Source organism: Telmatherina bonti (assembly GCF_933228915.1).
Source record: "Telmatherina bonti genome assembly, chromosome: 8".
Lineage (NCBI taxonomy): Eukaryota > Metazoa > Chordata > Actinopteri > Atheriniformes > Telmatherinidae > Telmatherina > Telmatherina bonti.
Window position 1 is genome coordinate 27,835,293 of NC_136626.1, and position 24,401 is coordinate 27,859,693.

The 24,401-nt window shown below is 39.2% G+C and overlaps 1 protein-coding gene across 2 annotated transcripts in view; it reads right to left on the minus strand.

Moving 5' to 3' along the window:
- Window positions 1–22,404, minus strand: part of gatad2ab (GATA zinc finger domain containing 2Ab) — a 28,139-nt gene extending 5,735 nt beyond the window's left edge. For both annotated transcript variants that reach the window (XM_079244838.1, XM_079244837.1), the window contains exons 1-3: window positions 22,281–22,404; window positions 3,306–3,614; window positions 88–211 (exon numbers count right to left, since the gene is read on the minus strand). In XM_079244838.1, the coding sequence (XP_079100964.1) occupies window positions 88–211; window positions 3,306–3,601 (420 nt within the window). In that variant the 5' untranslated portion in view covers window positions 3,602–3,614; window positions 22,281–22,404. The remainder of the gene's footprint in view (window positions 1–87; window positions 212–3,305; window positions 3,615–22,280) is intronic.
- Window positions 22,405–24,401: the final 1,997 nt, after the last annotated feature.

Below are 24,401 nucleotides of genomic sequence, written 5' to 3' on the forward strand. Positions count from 1 at the left end.
CAGGCACTAGTACATAAGAATTAAGTCCATTAAGACAACAAACAGTGCAAGGATATTGTGTGGAAAGTTAAATTTCAGTTTTCTTACCATAAGTTTATCCGTGTCAGTCTTTGTAAAGCAGTGGCCATTCATAACAGGACTGGATGGCTCATTGTCTGACAACACAATCACATCATCTGGCGAAGGTGGCTGTCGCTCTTTTTTAATGTCACTGAGGAAAGAAATATTAGATGCACATTATTAGATGAACTAAAACAATCTCTGCCCAGATATTTCATTCAATACATTGTTAATACCACATTCTTCAACACTGCCATCAGAACTAATTTGTAGTTTCATTATATATCCAGTAGATGGCAGTACATAACTACAATCCTCATCCTTTCTATGGCAGGAACGTGTGCTGGGACACACAAGAAGGCAACAACCAAGAGATCAATAACGAAGTAATGGCGGCAAGAGAAAAGCACAGCACCCCATTATCTCCGGTGAAAGGCAACATCAGCAGACCACCTGCTCTCAGACATCCAACAGCAAAAACACTGGCAAATAAAATGCAAACAAACTCCAATTATCCACGCTGTTGATTTTTTATTGATGAAACGGCTGAAGACCTTTGATAAATTCTTAACATGCTTTTCCTGTCGACTAAGGAGAACAAAGGTGACGAGCGACGAGCTACATGTGCACTGTACTCAGCAGAGAAGAAACAGAAGTGGGTTATAGTATAGAAGTGTTTACACTACATGAGCCATGGAGGATGACTATAGAGATTCCTGTACTGTCTTACAAGTCTGGGTGGTGAGGAGAAATAGTCCAGGGTAAGATATGCTACGGTCGACATTATGAGAGTATGAAAGAGGTAGACGTTTGTCTCCTACTGTGGAGTTATGAATGCACTCATGCAGCCAAGTTACATAATTGTTTGGTTGTTGTTGAGCGAGAAGCTGCAGGGCTTCAAGCTTAGACCAAGTTTACCACCCAGACGTGGCCTCACCCCTCCCCTACCTCCGTGGTGAGGCCTATGGCCTAGCCAGAACGGCACAGCCTGGGCCTCAGCTCTCCCCTCCCTCCCAGCTGCCGGCATCAGAGTCACCAGCGGAGCAGAGAGGAGGTGCGCTGGAGACACTGGAGAGGATGACAGTGAGGGGGAGGGGAATACATGGCCAAGAGCCAACCTATTGTGTACACTCACTCTCACTCAGTCACCACTTCATGCACCCCTCCCCCAGCCTTACTTGTTCATCTTTTATACTGCAACTCACTGACTCAGTTCTTCCATTTTTTCCCCCCTTTCTCTGCCCCCCCCCCCAATCTCCGGAGTCACTTCTATGCCATCCTTTTTTCTCAACAGCTGTCTCAACCTTTTCCCTCAATAGGCAGCAAGCTCAGTTCAATAAGGTCAACCACATGACAACATCCATGATGTGCACATAAGAATTTACAAACCTTTACGAGCACTTATTAAAATAAAACTTCCCATCTGTTGCCTGAAGCACAGTGACAGCATGTTGAGGCATTTTGCTGCTTTTCTTTTGACACTTCCCCAATTTACCTCACTCAAATAGAGACGTAACAACCAGGTATTCTTAAAATTACTTTTCTGGAAAGTTTATTCTCTTGAAGCACAGCTGGAGCAGAGGGGGCATCAGTCCCCCCCAATGTTTACATTCTGCACATACAATCCCATAAAGATAAAGAGTGACACAGACAAACTGCAAGTAGTATTACAGAGGTTTCAAGAGCTTCATGAACTCAGACACAAAACCTTAACAACAACCAAGCCCGTTAACTGACTCGTTGCCAACATGACGCTAACTAGCTTGTGGTGGTTGCCACCAACTATTGAGAACAGCTTACACAAGCATCACAATACACACCAGCTTGGTTATGTAAGGTCCAGTGTTTCTGCATGCTTCAGCTTCCCCGATCATGGCTTCACACTGATCCCACTATAGTATTGCTGAATCAGTCATTATGAGGTGCAGTGGGATCCTTTTTTGAGGGTACTATGTAATACTACCAAGTGCCAATTTTGGCTAAGATTCTTCTAAGGTAAAGCTATTAATATAAAACAGAATATCACCCAACAAATATATTGACAAACTGCTGTGATATAAACGGCATTAATGCACACTGTTACAAGAAAAAGAGAGAAACAAAAAGACAAGAGTAATGTGTCACCTTAGTGACACATATTTTAATTCAGCGTAAGTACTTTCATCTGGGAAGTCTCAACCTTGACTTGCACTACATTTTCTTCATGATTGTACATATTCATGATTTTCATATGAACAATGAAATAATCACTTTGCAGTAAGGAGAAAAAAACCCAAAAAACAAAAGCTGAAGGTTCAGCCGGGGCCAAAGGTGACACTTGTATGTAATTATGATGTGCCGCAGACAAACCCAACACACTCGCAGTTGAATCCCTTCTCTGTTCCACTTCAGCTGCCATCACATCAGTGTGTGTGTATTTATCGCTCTACCAAACACACGTCACATGACATCAGGCATTTCTGTGTGGTCATGTGACATACCCACCAGCCCTCCTGGCCCCTCCTTCCTCCAACTGCTCCTTCCAACGTGGAAACCATGGCAACGGCCAGTTAGAACCAGTTTGTGACACATAGCCTTCATTTTGTGTGAAGTGTGAGGCAGAGTTCAGGTGCTGCTGTGGGAGAAAATGGAGCCTGGGCCTTAGGAGCCTCAAAGTTTTCAGAATGGGGGCAGGCTGCCGGCAAGCCACACAGCAACTTCCTGTATGACTCCTGTCAGACCACTTGCTAGAGCAAATTTAGAGAGAAACCTGAAACTCCAATAGATACGGCTGTGAGCAAAGCTATCCATGGCTCATGCCTGCATGTATGCAATAAATACAGTGCATACAGTACCATAAATAATGCTTTCACTTTCAAACAACCAACACAAAATTTTGATCCTGTCTTTTAATTCCATAATATACTTAAACATTCATCAACCAACAACACAGAAATACATGAGCTAAGTACTCCTAGTATCGCAAAGATTTGAGACAAACTAGTCTATAAGAAGATTATGAGGTGGTCTTTTTGTGCAGTTGGAAATACTTATAAAGGGTTTATTGTGGGGTTGGCTGACAGCGCAAAATCCAGGCCCAGGAATAGACTGTAGCTGTCTAATGTTAAGTGTTTATTGAATTCCTTTAAATCTTTATTATAGTTGGTGACAGTACCATGTAAACTCACCAATATGCTATATTCTTCATGGACATATAGAAAAACTCATGAGTTAACCAAACCCTGTGACTGTTGTCCTCGTCTCACCTTTTAGATGTGCTCATGTCAACAGGTTCGTCTCCAGTTTGCACCTCCAGCTTGATGGTAGCCTTCACTTCCCCAGCCTTTAGGATGCTGGCCGCTACTTTAGCTGTTTGCTCGTTCTTCAGCTTGACGCCATCAACTCCAGATCCCACCAGTGCCAATGGGGCCCCAGCTGCATCGCCTCTCTCCAGCTTCACCCGTTTGTTGTCCATGTCCCCAAGGGGCCCAGTAGGAGTTGCATGGTCCCTCTCCAGAGCCCTCTTCTGGCTGCGCGTTTGACGCACTGCCTCCTCTGACATGGCTACTCTCACCCTGGAGACAGAGACAAGTAGTTACAACATAATCCAAATGCATTTACACAAACAAGGACAGGCTCTTTCAGAGTAAACAGCAGGTTCCTGCAACACACAGCTTAAGATGCACTGTTCTGGTAATGGTAGCAACGGTGATTTTTCTTAGGGAATGAGGGAAGCAGTACTCACTTTAGAGAATACTGAACAACACATTGTAACAGCAGGTTCCTTGTTATCTCTGCACAAGTTTCTAAAAGTTTTAGTTGTTTATTTTCCCTGTAAAAGTTTATATTTCTCATATTGCAAACATCCCCAATACTATAATTTAGTAAGAAATATATATATATTTTTTTTTTATATCAAGCATACTGTCAAGTCTAGTGAGAAAGAAGCCACCATATACACCTTTGGGTTTAGGTACAATCAGGGGGTGAAATTATTAAAACTGTACAAACGTACTACTATGTCTGATCTTTGGCAACTCACCTTAGAGGCCAAAAATGTCAAGAGTGACAAATGAAGCTGAACCCAATCATCTAATCTGATTCTTAGCTCAACAGTCCATTAATACCATCAAAAAATGTAGTTATATGAAAGGGGTAGTGAACCCCAAAATAGGTTTTTGTTTTTAACTGTAAACAACATAGTATTACCATGAAAACCTCTATAAAGCTGTTAAAATTTGTATTTTTTATTTTTATTTTTTTTTAAATCTACAGTTTGTGGGTCAAAATGTCTCAAAGCGTCCTCAACAGTACAAACCCAGGTTTTGTTTTCCGGGATGTAGAGGTAAATGTGGTGCTTCGCTACATTACAAGAAACCTTTTTTTTTTAAAAAAAAAACAAACTCATAGCACCTCCCTCCAATTGCAAAAAGCATGCCCCTGCCTTGCAGGCATAGAAATCACGCCCGCCGACGCATATGTGCAGTTGTGAACTTGTTATTTGACATAGATTTACTAGTTTCAGAATTTTATACTTTTACAGAACTTTTGAAAAAATATGGATGCAATGGGACAGATTTGTACTTCTGTGGGGTGTAAGTTATACTGGATTTTATTCTTCACCTGCTGATCATCAGCTGGCAACAGATAGCAAGCTCAAATAATAGTAGCAGAACTTGGAGTGGCACTTCCTGAAGCAGCCACAGCCTGATGCGAGTCGCCAGCCTGACGCGAGTCGCTGCACAGCTTGCCAAAGCTTGCCAAAGCTTGCTTTTTAAACAAATTTGCAGTGGGTGGAGTCACGTAAAAATTACGGGCTGTAATTACACTTATAGTATTGAAAATGTCATTTCTCATGACATTAAAAAAAATTTGCAACTAGATAAAGAGTTGAAATTTGGCAACCAATGAACTGCTACCAGTTAAAATAAAAACCCTCTTACAAGACATCCCTAACTTTAGACGTTTTTTTTAAAAATTGTAAATAAAGAGTTATTTATGGTTTTAACTGACCCTTCACTAACACCTGCCCCCTCAATGGTTATTGTTGGCAACAGGGGTGTGTAATATTGTATTGTTTGTGGTAATACCAGTACATTTTTTTGACAGGGTAGAAAATGTAATATTGTGATATAATATGATCACACATTTCCGGTTCGATGACATAATTTAACTGCATCTGTGTAAGACAGCGGAGCAGCTGAACAAGTGAACATATATTAAATAATAGTGGATCACATCATCCTTAAGACAGCCCACTAAGGAAGCATCAAAAAGTTAATTTGGGCAAATACCAGACGTAGATCCGCTGCCACTGCTCCTCAATGCCGCCAACTTAGCTACTCTGTTGCTGTATTTGTGAAGTATTCCTAGACCCTTTTTAACTCTTGATTTTTTAAAACGGGAGTAGCTTTAAATCCATCAACTTTTTCAGGTCTTCAGGTCTCACCTGAATGACCAGCAGCACTGATGTCATACTTAATTAGCAGACTTGTGTAGAACTTGACATTAAACTCAGCACAAGTTCAATTACCCACTGACTTGAGTCAGGTGTGTTGCAGCAGGTAAACTCTGAAGGACTGTGGCCCTCAAGGACCAAAGTTGCCCACCCCTGATCTGGAGTAACAGTTTGGAAATGTCAGAAAATCTGGAAAGAAGAAACTGCAATATGCTTTCAAGAAAAACGTCATTTGTCGACAGAGCAATGTTGACAAGGAAGACATTAAAAATCGAGGCTCATCTTTCATATTGAAAGACTCAAGTCCTGACTATTCATTTACGGAAGAAACTTATAGGAACAACAATTTAAGCACATAAATTGTTTTATTTTAAACGTATTTATGGCTGCCTACAGATGTCAGTATCTGTTATGTTTTAGCCTGGTGCTGAATGTTTAGTAACCAACATTACTTACTAGTGTTAAGGGACGCACTGATCCACTTTTTGAGAGTTCTGATCTGATACCGATACCGATATTTGCCGACACCAAATCTGTTTATGTGAACATTACTGTGACTATGGTTATTATTGCTGTTATAGCTGTGTAAGATTCCATTAGGTTGTAATAAATTACCCATCCTTTCTGAAGTTACCCCACCAATACAATTATAATAACAATACAGATCTAACAATTTTAACAAGTTTTATTTTGATTCGGCACATTTTACCTAAATACAACTATAAATGTGTGGTTTTGAAACAAAGATCTAGCTTTTAGGGCAGTGTTTCTAATTGCGCAGCTCACTAACTCTTGACTTGTGGCTCGTGAACCAGCCACTGGCTTTCTGAATATGCTATCTAAACAAGTCACAATGATCCTTAACGGTGCAGTTCTCTCCACAAACAAGAACTGCAGGCTGCTTGCAAAAACTTTGCCGTTGTAACGGCTCTAACTGTCCCTGTCAGAGCTGACAGCTTTGGCTAATTTCAGCAGCACCGAACTTCACCAAAGAGCTGCTCCGTTGGTAGCTCCGTATATATATATATTGGAAAAAGAAACACCCACATTATTGTATTTTCACCAAATACTGTTGCATAAGAATGCCATTACACAGCATTATATTTAGGATTACGATTCCTTGCTAAAAAGCTGAATCTTACTGATTTGGCAACGTAGCAGGATACGTAGCGAGGGAGCGCTTTTTTTTTGGGGGGGGGGGGGGGGGGGGGGGGGGGGGGGGGGGTCTTTTTTGTCTTACTATATTGAGTGCGGCTCTTGTTGAATTAACAGTGAGGTTCACTGTTTTAGTGTAAGAAAAAAATGTCACATTTTAACATTCAAGCCATTTGTTTCTTTTAAAAAAATCTCCAAAATAAGTTATCAAACACATCTGCGCTAGCTTGACTAGTGTGGTATAGGTACACTTTTATTAATACCAAGTACGAGTACACACGCTTGGTATTGAGCCGATACAAATACTGGTATCGGTATCGGAGCATCCCTACTAATGTTTATCTAAAATCTTTGTTTAGCCTCAAGTGGTACATAATTACCTAAATCAATGCAAGCACTTAAAACTTGAATATTCTACTAGTCTTGTAGCTAACAACTATGTGCTTTAGCTGCAAGTGAGATCTTCCACATCGTTTGATCCATATCTGGCATCTGTCCAGTTGAGTTTTGGGAAGGCAAAAAAACACATCATCCAAATCCAAGTGTTTTACACGATCTGCTTTGGCCTTTTGTGCGAAAAGAGAACGTTTACCAGATCCTCTCTAGTTCCCATCCATCCATCCATCCACTGCCACTTATCCGGAGTCGGGTCGCGGGGGCAGCAGTCTAAGCAGGGAAGCCCAGACTTCCCTCTCCCCAGCCACATTTGCCAACTCTGCGGGGGGGATCCCGAGGCCTTCCCAGGCCAGCCGAGAGATATAATCCCTTCCCCGGGGTCTCCTCCCAGAGGGACGTGCCTGGAACACCTCACCAGGGAAGCGTCCAGGAGGCATCCTGACCAGATGCCCGAGCCACCTCAACTGGTTCCTCTCGATGTGGAGGAGCAGCGGCTCTACTCTGAGCCCCTCCCGGATGACCGAGCTCCTCACCCTATCTCTAAGGGAGAGCCCGGCCACCCTGCGGAGGAAACCCATTTCAGCCGCCTGTATACGAGATCTCGTTCTTTCGGTCACGACCCACAGCTCATGACCATAGGTGAGCGTTCCTCTCTAGTTCCCATTGCTAACATATGACTGGCCAGTGATGGTTCAAGGCTAGGACATAAAGAGACTATTACTCACTATAAGTTTTATAAAAAGGAGGGAATAAAAGATCGAACGCACATTAAAATATCCCGGGGCCTTGAAGGATGTCTACAGTTGTGTTCTGTCCTTCAAATACTTGAAACCCAAAGACATTTTCTTTCAAACTAGTAACAAATTATTCTTGATCAAGTCACAGATTTATTGACCAACTGCTGAAGCTTTAGCTATTTATTAGGACAACCCTGAGGTATATAGGCATTTCTTGTTTCACTGCCTGTCCCCAAAAAACTAACCCACCCTGTTTAATTTTTTACAGTAACAGGCTGAGAGATCCATTTAGATTTCTGGGAAAAACACATTACACAGAATAAGAGAAGGAGGGGAAAAACAACTAGCATCATACAACATCTACACTAAACACATCAATGTAAGCCCTGTACTCATAATGAACAGACTCTCCAATAACAGCATAGATTTATATTCTACATTAAAACATTCATTCATTCATTTTTCTAAACACTCAGTCCAATTAAGGGTCACGGGGAAACTGGAACCTAAGTCTTAAGACTGCTGGGATCGCAGGGCCACACAGAGACAAACAACCACTCACACTCACACCAATGGGCAACTTTTGAGAATCCAATTAACCTAACATGCAGGTCTTTGGATGGTGGGAGGAGACAACCCACGCATACACGGGGAGAGCATGCAAACTCCACACAGAAAGGCCACTGTCCAAACCTCGCCAGCAGATTGAACCAACAACCTTCTTGCTGTGAGGCCACAGTGCTAACCACTACGCCACTGTGCAGCCCTACATTAAAACATGGCATATACTGCTTGTTGAAAAAAATAGGTCTCCAGCAAAACAAAAGGTTACACGCACTAATATTTCATTGTAATTCATTCTGCAGTGCCACAACATTTATTTCCATCCAGTGTTGCATTAACGTGTCACCAATGTCTTGTACTGATGATGGAAGAGTCCAACTACTGTGCAAAGCCTTTTCCATGGAAGACCAAGGGGTATTTAATTTAGTCTTATGGGGGCCACAATCCAAAAGACTTTCTATGTATTCCTGCTTCAACACACCTGAATCAAATGAAATGGATCTAACAGCCTATCAGGTTCTGCACAAACACTCATTAATTTGAGTCAGCTGTGTTGAAGCAAGCATACATGGAAATCCTGCTGTATTGTGACCCTTGTAGGATCGAACTGAGTTGTGCCTCTGGAATATGTCAATGACATCAGTAAAGAAAAAAAAGTCCACTGGTGTATTAACCGGGTCATTAAGTATATTCAGTCAGCTGACCTCATTCTTTGGACAGGAAATGTTGTTGAACCCAGACCTGACCAACTGGTCGTACAACTAGCGCAGTAGGCACTAGACATGATGGCTGTATCACTTCATCACCTCTCTTCTCACCCTGATGTGTCCATCACTCTGGAACAGGGTAAATCTGCACTTGTCAGACAATATGATCTTCTTCCATTGCTGCAGAGTTCAGTCTTGATTTTTACAAGCAAACTTTTCTCCATTTAGCCTCACTGATTAGTAGTATCAAGCAGAGAAAATATCTTTTCCACAACCACAAGATATGTCTTTTAACATGTTTGTTTAAAAATTAGAAGCTACTATTAACATTATTGGCAAGGATTAAATAATTTGTTGCCAGGGGACAGATAATCTCCCTGACAGTAAATATTCTATAGGAGGCTTGTTACTATTTGCATTTTTTTGACCAGGTGGTGAATATTTATAAAATGTTGTAATGATTCAAAAGTAGTTTGTACAGTATGACAAATTATGATGACATCAAGAATTTGACATGTAAATAACTTCTCTGAAAAAAACAGTTCTAACTGGTCTGAGAGGTATTGAAGATAAAGGCTTAACCCATGGCAAAAATAATTAACAAGGGAAGGAAAAAGACATCACATATTCACACATGGAACCAGGTAAAAGGAGAAAATGATGTTGCCTTCAGACTTTCCAAAACATAGTTACTACACTCAACATGCTGACAAGACTCCATTATGTGGCTGGCTGTGGCCAGGACTCCCTTGACAAAGAGGTTTTTTAATCCCATTGGGACTTTCCTGGTACAATAAAGGTTAAATAAAAAAAATTTTTTTTTTAAAAAGTCAACACAACATACAAAATCAATCATTCATCCTATCTGATTACCATTAAAAACAAGTTTTGTATTAGCAAATGTTCACTAAATAAGACTGGAGCAAGGTCAGCTCTAATTTTTTTTTTCCTAGTGGAAATATTTGAATTTTTTTTTCAAATACAAAAACAAAATTTATTTAGAAGATGAAAAAGCATGTAGCAAATTTTAGCATGGCTTGTGGCCAGGATTACTTATAGTTTTATCTGGTCATACATCTGCCAGACAGATTCAAGTAAAGGACAATGCCAGTCCTGCTTCCTGATGTTTAGCAGGTTACTGAGTTTAGATACTGACTAATCGTAAACCAATGGGCATCCAAAGCACAGCAACATAAATGCAACTATTATTCAGGTGTGTTTGCATACAAGATTGTGGAGCTTCTGGTACGCAGCAAAGATAGATGTGCCCTGCTGTACCATCTCTGGACACAAAGACCATCTATCTGCCAGAGATGACAGCTTGTGTGTGGGTGTGCATACAGCACTTTGGAAGCCATACTTAACCAAGCAAGATTGTCAGAATGGCTGAACAATTCTCAAATGCTATAACAGTGCAGTGGTGCACCATGTCAGTTTTACAATGACTAATACTCTTCTGAGACAGAGCCTTCAGATCTCTGTGTAAGCTATGTGGTAGAAACTGTTTTAGACTTGGGGAAATGTGTCTACCTTTGTCCCAGAGGACACAGTTAGCATTTTGAATCCCGTGTTCATTATATCGTATACAGCTAATCATAGGTTGTGAAAAACAAAATGTAATAAAAAATTGTTGTCCTTGAATATGATGTGAAATGCACATCTGACTGACTCATTGTTGCATCACACTTGATTCTAAACACATACATATACATAAATCCAATTTATTCTATTCTACAGTCATGTAGCAGACGCTTTTATCCAAAGCGATTTACACATCCCAATCTGCCTATCGGGGGGGAACTTGGGGTTCAGTGTCTTGTCCCAGGACACTCCAGCACATAGTCGTGGGAAGCGTGGAATCGATCTCCCAACTTTCCAGGTGAAAGATGACTGCTCTTCCTCCAGAGCTACAGCCGGCCATACGGCACTACGCCACTACAGCTCTTGTCTGCTGCTTATCCATGATCACTATGTCTGGTTGGTTGGCCACCAACATTTTATCCGTCTGGATCTGGAAGTCCCAGAGGATCTTAGTCGTAGTGATCGATGTATCCATGCCCAATGATGGATATAAGAACAAGGAGCATGAGAAACTGGAGAAGTACCAAGCCCCAAGGAAGAACTGGATAAGGCCTGGAGGGGGAAAGCAACAGTGGTACCCATAGTGATTGGAGTATTGGGGGGCCGTGTCCCCGACACTGGAGAAGTGGCTCCAACAGATACCTGGTGAAACATCAGACATTGGCGTCCAGAAAAGCGCAGTCTTAGGAACAGGTCCTAAGCTCCCAGGATTCTGGTAGAAAACCCGAGCTTGAGAGATGAACAGCCACCCCCTGTCACATGATGTCTATTTATATATATATTTGGTTTATTGGTTACTATAAATTGGAGTGGGTGTGAGCATGAGTGGTTGTCTGTCTTTATGTTGGCCCTTCGATGGACTGGCGAGCTGTACCCCGCCTTTTGCCCAAAGACTACTGGAATAGGCTCCAGTTTTGCCCATTCCTGCCCAAAACCTATTTCCACTGTATTTTACAGTATGCCAAACTTGAAATTGTAGTACATCCATATATTCCATATATCCCACATAACCTTTGCTCTGGTGGCTCAGCTCAGGTAATGAACTTTAAAATGTTGACTTGCTATGCTATCAAGCTCATAAGACCTGCAACCAATAAAAGAAACAGCTTGACTCAGGTTTATAACTATACCTTTACAACTAGTAGCACCAGTATGTTTTCAAATATGTTTCCTGTTTGTTTTGTCATCATACATCACGTAAAGTTGTGTATGCATGAATCAGTTTGTACAGGATATAAATCCAATGCTAGGCCCTATTCATCGTAATGAGTGGTGGGCAAATTGCTATGAATGTTGTCATGTACCTGTGCTTTGTCAGCAAGTTCTCTTGCCCTCGCTTGGCCCTTTGGTTTATTTCCCAAAGAAACCACCCAGGTCCTAAATGTCTAATGAAAACAAGATGATGACACAGTACACAATCTTGTAAGAAACAAGCAAAGACCTGCACTTTCTGAGAGTAAAAACTCACACAATTTCTAGCTGGATGCAGCACAGAAAGAAACAATTTGATGACCAGATTGCTGACTTTAAACGTAAAACTGTCATACAGCATATCAACAGCATAAAGTATAAATTATGAAGAAACAGTTACACTAATGACACCACAGCACATTTGCCAGCCCCATGTCAAAGGCGATCGATCTTTATAAGAGGCTGAAACCACAAAAAAAATTCTTCTCAATCACGCTGAAGGAAGAGCTGAGATTTCAAGGGTTGTATCTAATCATTCAAAAATAAAATTAATCATCTTTTAAGGCATAATCATCTGACAAAAATCAAGCAAATTTAAAATTTATATAATTGCCATTTACAGTACCATTTCAGAGGTCCATCATCACCAGAAGCAACCCCACCTTAAGGGTTTGTGTTGTTGTCTGTAGCTTTGTTCGGCTTTCCCTTTCACATTTTATTAAAACAAGTTATGTAAACAACTTAAATGCACCATTTGCTTTAAGATAATCCACTCCAGTAATTCACTAAGTTACAGCACTGTCTTGAGATCCTGTTGACATCATTCAGCAGTTTTTGTTTCTAAAATGTCTGACATATTTTAAAGGCTTTCATACATTTCATTTATTACTTGTTCCACAGCGTCTTAACAACTGGTGTGCATTATCTGAGTCACTGATCCAAACACACAAGCCTCTCTGTTGGTTGTTTTTCCTTTCATTCAACCATGTTTGAGACAGCAGGCCAGCCACTGGTAGATCTCACACACTAAATAAATCATCCACATATTATATTTTAATTCACTCTTCTTCCTTGTGAACAATAATTAACAGGCAGACATAGACATTTTGAGCCCTAATGGACTTCGTTATTAATTTTAATCTCATTAAATTAAGGCAGGAGCATTAATAAGATATAAATATCAATTTTTTAAAAAAGTACTGAGACCTATATCACTATTAACAAATTCCTAATGCCACGCATTCCTGATTGTATGCTTGTGTAATCGGCAAATGAGGATTCACCTTTTGTATCATACGAAGGCAGCACTGACCACACAAAGCAAAACTACAAGGCAATGAGAATGTGAGTAATGGAGAACCAGCATGTGATTATTTATCTGTGCTTGTTTATCTCGAGAGATTAGAGATGAAGCAAAGACATCCTTTTCCACAGAAAAATAAGGCATGAGGGCAGAGCGCTTCTTAGGCAGGAGAAAAAACAACAACAACACAACAACAAAAAAACAGGGTTATTAATGAAACTAAAAATTAGCCCATTTGACTGACCTAATACAGAAAAAAAATGCATGCACAGAGCTGAAACAGGCTTTTTGTCTCTCAGAATCTTTAGCCACATCAATATCTTCCTTTCTGAGCGGGTTGTGCAACCTTAGGAAAACATCCACCATCCAGGACGACAGGAGAAGATGTATGCACGTGCACTGGAAAGCAAATGGAAATCTGTGACCTGGACTGACACTGCAGGTTTTACACGCATTGTGTCCAGTTGCTCATGCCAGATCAATGGCAAAGACTCATCCCCTCAGGTAGCGCGCCCGCCTCTCATCTCCAAGACTGCAATGATCTCCCCATTGGGACTGACTGGACACAGCCAGCCAACACATTAACACCCATTTTAAAAAACAGAAGATACTCAATTGTGTCTTTAGGGCTCACAGTATGGGGAAACAACATTTTTACTGTCCAATAAAAGGAAATACAAGTAGGAATCATTATTGCACTATCAAAGACAACAGAGAGGCAACTCATTTTTGGATAGCCAAGGGACATCATCCTTTGGTATATTGATTTCATCCCTCAAAATGCCAACTGCCTTACGAGCATATTTGGCCTTGTGATTTTATGTAAGCTACTCTCTTCATGTGAAACATTTAAAATCTCCAATCACTTTCATCAAAGACTATTTGCTTCATTTCAGACATCAAAATAAGAAGAAGATCACACTACCTATGCTGATCTGTGCACCAGACTTAAGAGTGGGGGCAGGGACCCAGCTGAGGAGGTGCCATGGTTGGGGGAGGGAGAAGAGTGCAGAGCGCATGTGGTTAGCTGAGCCATAATCTAACTGTACCCAAGTGAAAAATACTCTTCCTTGTCTTCTCTCTCTCACTTGCTCACTCGCCGTCTTACCCCTCCCTGCCCCACACACACACACAGATACACTCCCTCCTCACTTGTTCTGTTCTAGGCTCGGCCAGCCCAGAAGTCTATGCTTGTGTGTGTGTGTGTGTGTGTGTGTGTGTGTGTGTGTGTGTGTGTGTGTGACTGTGTGTGTGTGTGCCCCTACTGGTTGTGTCCCGAACGCCAAGGGTTAAGCCCCTGCCATTTTAACGCCACTGACAGATCAGACCATTAGGGTGTTACCTAACAAAATGGAAGCCTTTAACCCTGAATATGCCAGACCGCTTCTTTGTGTGTGTGTTTGGGTGTGTGTGCTCAAATGAGAGCCAGAGCTACAGAGTGCATCTACGTGTGCGCATGTCTCCACCTGGATTCTCCCTCAGCAACGCGACAACGACAGTGCACTAAGTCCAGGAAGTGAAAAAGAGCCTTCAGTACACAACCACGTAGGAACACAGACACATTTAATCATGTTCTACCTTGTAAATATGGCTGTGTGCATTAACAGACAGTGGGACTTGTTAGTCATCTGCCGAGACCCTTTAACAACAGGGTATTTAGTGCCAGTCGCATTTAATCTGGATTCAGATGAGCATAAACCATTGCTATATTTTATACATAAAAACCTCCTACAGAAGGAACACAATCTACTGACCAACAAAAACATAAAAGAGATCCAAGTCATAAAACTCTAAGACACCTCCACATTTCATGCAAACCTTTAGATGCATTCTTGAGCCAGTAATTACAAAAACCACTGGATGCATTTCAACCATAAACGTTTACAAGCCATAATAATAAATATTTTAAAAAAGAATGGCTAAATGTTTTTTTAAAAATCCAAGGCAAGGATTATCTTCAATTCCAGCCAAATTGCTTCCAAATGGTTACTCAGTAATCCTGTAAAACCAGAAGCACATACCCTCATACAGACTGGAGGGCCAGGACACACGCAGACTGCTATCAGATTACATTTCTCTGAAATGGATGGCAGCAGGAAGTGACCAGAGTACAGAGGGGAAAAAAGAGACAGAGTGAAAAAGGGGGCTGCTTAAACAGACTTTTGAAAAAATAAACACAGCATCAGTGTGTAAAGCCTATGAACAGCTCGTCTAGCATTAAGTAAATAAAACAGTATGCAGCATTAATTTCCATTCAGACAGCACAATTGAGATACACAAGCTACTTATATTAATTTTCTATAATAAGCTGCATATCCAATGTTTCTCCTGGAATTATATGGTGGGGTAGGGGTGTGGGGGGATGGGGAGGCTTGCGTCTCTCCTAGAGGGTCAAGTTAATATATTTTGGTCACAACAGAAAAAATGCAAGATTACATTTAATTTATAATAAGTCTAAACATTGTTGTTTTAATAAAATTATGTTATTGGTCTGATTTACACAACAGTATGTCACAGCTGCTCTCTATATGGTGCACAATGGAGATGCTTATCGAGAATTCCCATCCGAAGACCCATAAAAGAAAATAAGACAAATATAAGGATTTTTTTTTTTTTTACATCAGCTCCAGCGAGGTGAAGATGAGTGAGAAGGAGTCGAGTAGTTCTCCGGCACTGGTGTCATACAGGGAACCATCACGAAAACAGTGAAACAAGTTGAATCTACTAATCACTGTAGTAATTTCTAGTTCCAAATTGATCTGATATTTGTTGGTTTTATTGACAACATGTCACCTGAAATCTGAAGTTTCAGAATCTTTAAAGCAACTTTACTGCATGAAACGATTTTTTGTCAGGACATTTAAGAAGATGCACTTATTTCTGTCCTAAACTATTGTTTGTCATCATTTCATTCATTTTTGGGAAATTAGTCCAGAATGAAGTTTGGAAGTGCAAAGTGAGTTGTAGCTGTCATGTAATGTTTAAATTATTTTGTCATTATCACGTGTCATATTCCACCGTACTGCTGTAAAGATCAGGCGACTTGATAAATTAAGCTGAACTTAATGCTGATTATATTTCATTCCTGTTCATTAAGCCTAAATGTATGCTACACATAAGACAATAACACTTGAAGAGTATAAACCAAATATTAGATGAAAAACTGTGTCTATATCAGCACAGGAGGGTATTACTCTATTGGTGTATTTTCTTTATTTTTATTTCATTTATAGATAAAGATTGAAAACAAATAAGTGTATTAGGATTTTTAATCTTAACTTTTTCTTTTGACGTCTGCCCTGTACCACACTAAATACAAAAATGAGACAAATAAACGCAATTCCTATTTTTACTATTGAAAGATGATCAAAAACAGACCCGGAACCGAACCCATGGGCAGCATTAAATCAAGATGGAATCAGCTATAACCTGGTTAACTCTTATTTGTATTTAATAAAACATTTCATGTAAACTAAATACTGTGCAGTACTGATCTAGCCTACACTACCAGTCAAAATTTTGGACACACTTTCCCATTGGATTTAATGGATGCCAGAGTTCTGCTGTTTTGATGCCATTAACTGGTGGAAGAGGGAAACAGTTTCATGTCTAAAGTTGGTTCTTCATTTCTGGTACAAACATTGTTACCAACACTGGAAATATCCCATTCTGACCAATTTACAGTCATGTCATTCTTCTAATGACTGCATCTCAAAAAAGTTTCCACCTACTCAATCTGATCTAGTTTTCTGTCTTTTATTAATGTCTTGGCTCATCTCTGCTTATAGCAGCATTACCTTGGGAAAATTTAAGGTAAATAGTCGGGCTGGGCAATATGACGATATATATCATTTGGACGACAGGACATGTTTATCATTTCATATGAGGCTCTGTTGTTTACTGCAGTATTTTACGTCAAGATGCACTTTAGGACATGCACGCTGCAATATATACACAAACATGGAGAAAGACAGTAGCATACGCATTTCAGAGCAGGGTAATTCACTAAAAGATGGCCAGCCAACCAAAAATGATGAGCTTGTTCATAAAAGAGGTGAAATCTATGTTGCTTGGATGTGGTTTGGATATATAAAGACCGACATGGAACAGAGAACAGACTAGCTCACAGTCCCAACAACAAACTCCGATACAACTACTGGTAGCTCATTTTATCACCTCTGCAAGAATCAGGATAAAGAATACAGAATAAAGAATATAGTCAACGAGCAAACGCTGCAAAACCAGTGTCAAGTGGTGGCGAAAGCGCTCATAATAAACTCCAGACATAAGCGCTGCAGCAGGCATTTACCCGTGAAACGTCATACGACCATAGTTCCCCAGATGGAAAGAGATCACTGCTGCCGTTGCCAAGCACATCTGACAAATAACTGATGACTGACACAAAATTACACAATTTTTTTTTTTGTCGTTATGTATATCGTAATGGGGATATAAAATGAGCTTCATCATGATATGAGATTTTAGTCCTATCGCCCAGCCCAAGTAAATAGCATTGTTTATTACTGACAACATTAACAGATGTTATCAGTACATTTCCAAAAACAGTCTATGTGTCTGTTAAAAGTAAGTGTACTCAGTGGATGCTCTTGTGGGCTCAACTGTAGTATCTATTGAAAGCTAATAAGCAGTCGCCATTTTTAAATCTAGGTTTTCCTCAACTGTTGTTCCTAAGGTTATTCCCATCTCACTTCATCCCTTGGTTCAAACTTGAAAATCATGGCTATTAATGGTTTGGATTTCAGCTTATGGAGCTAAATTAATCACACTATTTACTTACCTCAAATCATATAAACTAGGAAGATGCAAAAAATCAGACATTACTGTTTAAAACTGTTGTGTTCAGTTATCATTAGACAGCCTTCAGATGAAAATATCTTATGCCAGCCCAGCACAGATTTGACATCAGCAGAATTATTCCTGACAAAGTGACAGACTGCGATTTACACCACTTTGTAAAAAGCAAACCGTTTCAACCTCCAGGAAATTGGCATTACTCTTCCACATACCTGATGCTATCAAGTTTTGTGATCTTTGCAGTAACTGTGGATCCTGGTGATCCAAAAGTATTGTCCCTGAAGTCTGGTACATAGTCCAGCTATTAAGTGGTTCGAACCACTTACAATATTGGCATATCCCGGTGCTGCGGAGAGAGCTGTAAGTAGTTACAGTCTATTTGCATGTAACATACTGCATTTTTAAAAGTAAGTTTTGAAGGCAGGGTGATAGCTGGGTAACCAAACAACCTCAAACACAGGGGGTTTGCAGGGATAAGAGGCAACAAAAGACCTAGTTAGCAGTGGACTTTGACCCTCTAAAGCCACACAGAAGCTATGGCAGGAGTGACGGAGAGTGAAGACCAGAAGGTTATTCAGAAATTGACTGAAAAATTCCATGTACACACAGCTTATACAACCAACCAGGTGGGAGGAAATCACCTCAGACACTGTGTCTTATCTCGGAATGATTCTTTTATGTATCTAAGTGTAATGGATGAATCCTGCATTCATTGTTCAAAGATCATTAAATGCAAATCTAGCTTACGTGTCCCTATTCAGGCAATACCAGTCACACCAGTTGTTACTTGTGAGCCAAAATGCCACGAGAAAGAATGAATACTATTGATTTGAGTGCAACTTTAAGAAGATGCTTTGGTTGCAGAATTAAAGTAGGCAGTGCTTCATATAAAAATATTAAGGTTATGGAATGGGAGCACACCTGTAAAATTACATGTAGCAGGTGATATGATATTATTTGTTCTTGTCTGAAGCATGTTTTTTTCACATCAACAAACAACTGCATATAACTATATAGGCCACATGGTTAAGAGGCGTTCACTTGCTAAAGGATGAACACATTTATGTCAAGTCTAAACCAGGGGGCATATTATAGTGTGTTTGGCCGATGAGGTTGCCCCCCATTAACAATTCAGAAGGCATTTCTACAAATTCAATAACTTATCACTGAAAGCATGTTCAACATTTGCATATAGAAGTAGTGATCGACCTTTATTGATCTGTTTATATAAGGGATCCCAGATTACAACAATTAATACATTCATGGCAGCACAGTCCAAATGTTGGCTAAATAAAATGAAACGATTGTCTCTGTCACATTTTGGTCTTATTTATGCTTTTAGCACATTCCTTACTCTCAGGCCACTACAGCACACTACACAGAAAGACTGAAGTTGTAACGTTAACGTTAAAATGACCTGAAACGGCCATCACTTTAACAGATTATTACATCACTGTTACATATCCAATGTCTGAAAAGGTCAGGTTAGTCACATTGCTAAAACACATGCTTGATGAGGTCTAACTGGGTAAACAGGAATTAGCTGTATCAGTTTGACATGAGAGTATTCCTCATGTCCATCTAAAGAAAAAGACTTGCTCAAGGCCTTTGGGAGGTTACTTTTGACTGATTATGTCTACACCTGTCCCAAGTGGCATCTGGAGCAACAGTAAGTATAAGATGCCAGAAAAGCACTTGTTACTTTGCAAATTTACTTAGGTGAAATGCTACAGGATCTCAATCAACCTGAAAATGAACAGATTCAATTCAAAATTACAGGAAAACCAATTTTTGGAGCATAAATATAAATTAACAAACTGGCTGTAACAAGCAAACGTGGTTTCTTTACTATGAGAACAAAAAGCATTAATAAAGTCTGACCACAGAGTAATATGTCATACCAAGCTAAATGTACTTCTCTCTTATTACAACATCATATACTTTTGTATTAACTCATTTAAAAAGAAAAACAGCAAAAATCAATGAACTCAGCATAACCTGAACTCAATATTTGATACAGCTTACTATGGACTACTCCTTAAAAATTATACAAGAGTCCCTGATCTTATCCATGTTAACACCAGTAAGATGTGATTTTTTTTTTTTTGTAAGATGTAATGATTTCCACCACATTTACTGCTACACATTATAGCATGTAAGAAATTAAATAAGTATATTTAAAAATAACAATAATAATGAAGACAATTATACATTTCCATTATATTAGATCATAACAGATATTTACATTGTCAGGTCAGAACATGTGATTTTCAATTGAATATATGCATAAAAGGAATAAATTCACAACAAATATTGCTATAAAAACACAACGGCGGTAAATTTAATTTTAAAATGATCCATTAAAAAGGAAAGTAACAATGAGCTGAAGGTGAAAACTTCTGATGATGCTAGACTTTTGCAGCAGCTGTGCAGCATCAGAAATACACCAGAGAAGTTATATCTCAGCACAAAAAAACACCTTTGGGAAAATTAAACTTCAGATTAAATTCCAGATGTAAAACCCACCAAGTCCACTAATTATTGATATAGTAAATATAAAAATGGCAATGTTGACCATGTAATCATGAGAAAAAACAGGAGAAATTGATATTATTATCAATTAATTAAAATTGATTGGTGAATAATACATGTGTATGTTCATGCTTCAGTTTTAATCCTGCAGAGTAAAAGAGGATCTTGAGTCATGCTTGTCTAGTTACATCACTCTCAGGGGAGATTTTCATAAGCAGCACCCCTCCTCGGGCAACTCTGAGGCACATCATAAAATGCAAAGCGACACATGTCCCCCTTCACCAGCCAAGGGTGCCAACTGTCTGCTTGATCTAAATAGAGGGCACTTGCTTAAAAGAGAAAAATGATAAACACACTGATGCTCATCTTACAAAGCATACCTGAAAGTCAGATTAATACAAAACTGACTTAAACACTTAAACCAAATAACTCATGGTTCACAGCCTATCTCCATTAATGTCAAAAGCAATCATCAAAAACTAATAATTGTGTATACATAACTTAATAAATTGGAAGAATCTCACAATTTCTATAAAAATGACTTAATGCACAAGTATGTCTCCAAAAGTTTGACCTCAATGGGCAATAAAGAGTGCAGTGGTTGTAGGGCATGCCCTTAGACTCGGCAGGATGACATATCTATTCATACAGTAAGAGGTGAACTTGATCCGAATAAAAGAAACACTGCTATTCTGGTATTTTCACAAAGTAGGCGTTTAGCTGTCTTATTCTAGCGTGGGTGACTGCTACGAAGCTGTCGCGGACAGACCAACACACACACACACACACACACACACACACACACACACACACACACACACACACACACACACACGAACTGAGGCACGATCGTCCACCATTACGCCTCCATAAAAAGGCTTTTCACGGTTGAGCTAATCTGACAAAGTTCTGAGATCAATGGCTCGTAAAGCCACAACCATACCCATCCACGGTTAAAAGGAACGGTGGGGGGCTTAGAAATACCCGGTGGAAACACTAGTTATTATGTTCCTAAACTTAAGGGACGCAACTCAGCCCAAAATAATTGCTACCTATATCAACTAACCCCTCATCAACAACAACAAGCTATTGCATGCTAACGTTAACTTGGCTTGCCAACAACAACCTGTCCATTTGTCCAGCTACAAAAGCCAGTAGCTACGCAAAGCAGGCTACCAGCCCGGGATGATTATCAGCAGATACGCCAATTACTTACTGAAACCTGAAGCCCATGCCCCTTAAAGTACTATATAAATCATGGTATTTGACTTGGGTGTTTGTACCAGACCAAATAGCGATACACGACAGACAATGAAATCGACCCCGTCTCAGGCAGCAGCTAGCTGACAAGCAAGCTCGGTTAGCCTGCTAATGCTAACTCGCTGGTCACTCATCTGCACAGACTCGCATTCGCCAGTAATGTAGCCTTAATTACACACATAAAATGACAGCTTTCTGTATTAGTTTTACAGCTTTATTACGACTAACTAAGTGGAATAACCTCAATAGTATAGTAATACTGATGCATCCTAGAACAAGTTTTGTCGGAAAAGTTGAGTAAAATTTCCTCTACTTTTGAAGCTTGTACTTTGCAGTCCATAGTAGGTAGGTGTGTGTGTGTGTAGCTGAACGACACACACATTGTTACCTTGCACGTTAGCTCAGATCAAGCTATGCTAGCTAGCTTAACTTGCGTTAGCTGAGCTAACACCGAAAGAGAAACTTCCATCGTCATATTTTAAATGAGAATTAGGATATTGGATTCGATTGCAAGATAGTGGAATGATGTTACGTGGACTTACGGAGCCTAGGAAGAGCTTGATCGAGTTCCCCTGCGATTTCCAGTGGTTTGATGACAATATTTAGCTGGCTTTGGCGTAAAAATCCCGGGGATCCCCTCTCTTCTGTCCGCTGCCACTCCGGTTGCCAGATAATGTAATGAGCCACCACAGGCGGCGTCATGCTGCGTTCATACACACCTCGGAAATGTTAACTGCTTGTGCATGTGCGTGCGCGCCTGTGTGTATGTACATTTATATATACATATATATATATATATATATATATATATATATATATATATATATATATATATATATATATATATATATATATATATATATATATATAATATAGATAATATGTGTGTGTATACACACATATCTATCTATCTATCTATCTATCTATCTATCTATCTATCTATCTATATATATATATATATATATATATATATATATATATATATATATATAGATAGATAGATAGATAGATAGATAGATAGATAGATAGATAGATAATATGTGTGTGTATACACGCACGCACGCACAACCAGTTAACATATACATATGTAGAGTTAACGTATATATATATATATATATACATATATATATATATATATATATATATATGTATATACATATATATATATATATATATATATATATATATATATATATATATATATATATATATATATATATATATATATATATATATATATATGTATATATATACATGTATATATATATGTATATATATATATATATATATATATATATATATATATATATATATATATATATATATATATATACACATACATATATACTTAAACTCACAAGATCTATTTCTATTTTTGGAAACCAACAGTCTCAAGTTCTATGCTGAATGTAATCCATACTACTTTGGCAGATATTGGTATGAATCCATCTCTCTGTTCTTTTCCTTATGGTCACGTACAGTTTATAGATGTCCTGTTGGAGACGGAGGTTCTAAACTTTCTGTATGTGCCCAGTGTATTTTGAACTTCAAGCTGCACCTTCCACCTTTCTTAAAAAGCCTCTTTCTGTGGTAAACTTTGTCTTCAGGGTGTGTCTAGGCAGTGAACCCCTGCAGTACAACTGCCATTCATAAACATTTCCAAAGCAACTTCATTTGCTAAAGTTTGCAAGGTTGGAGTGGGGAATTTGGTGGTTATTTTCAATAACAAAGAGCTTTTCTTTGTTGACGTAGCAGTGGTGAGACTGACTTGATAGTTATCATCTGTGAACGGCAGTTTTCCACCAAGAGGGAGTCATGTCAGGCTTTTAAGAAAGCTTTCAGTCAATAACTGATTTCTGAAAGTGTTTTAGTTCTTCTGTTGTCCTCTAAGAGGCCTTCTACACGATTCAGGGGCCATATGGGAGCATGCAACCTCATCATTTTGTGTTTTAAATTAACTTATTGTACATGGGTTGGCACAAAGATTTTTAAAAATATGTATAACTAACTGAGTTCTCCATGCTTCGACTTTAAGTATTACCTCGGAGGATGGATGAAAAGACAAGAATAGACCCGGTTTACTGATAGACACAAACCAAGTAGCTTGCTTAAGGCTTTTTGGTTGCTGCAAATAACAGATGAACTATTGAGAATGGAGCAACACTGCTTATTTGACATGACAGAATGGGGGTTGGGGTCGTAGTTCAGATGTTAATGCATTAGCTGAGATCCTGGTGGGCAAACTTGTTTTTAACAGATCACTTTTGAAAATTACAGGAGGACGAACAATTTGTGAAACAGAATAATTTTTAGTTGCAACAACGTTTTTCTTTTCTTCTTCAGTTCCTGTGCTTGGTTCATAGCTAATACACTTCTGCCCTCAAGTTTATCTTTTTAGATACTATGGGTGTAAATGATCAGTTTGATCAGGTTACAGTATTCTATCAATTTTAATGGATAGCGATTGAGTGTTTGCTGATATCTCAAATTCAGTCGCGATCCAATTTTGTTTCGATTTAGGATCCACCAAATGATATAACAAGATATAGCAGATAATTGAACACAGCCATTTCCATCTATATCAAAATAACAAAAAGCATGATAATGGGAAAGAAAGGACATCTAAGTGACTTTGAACATTGCATGGTTGTTAGTGTCAGACA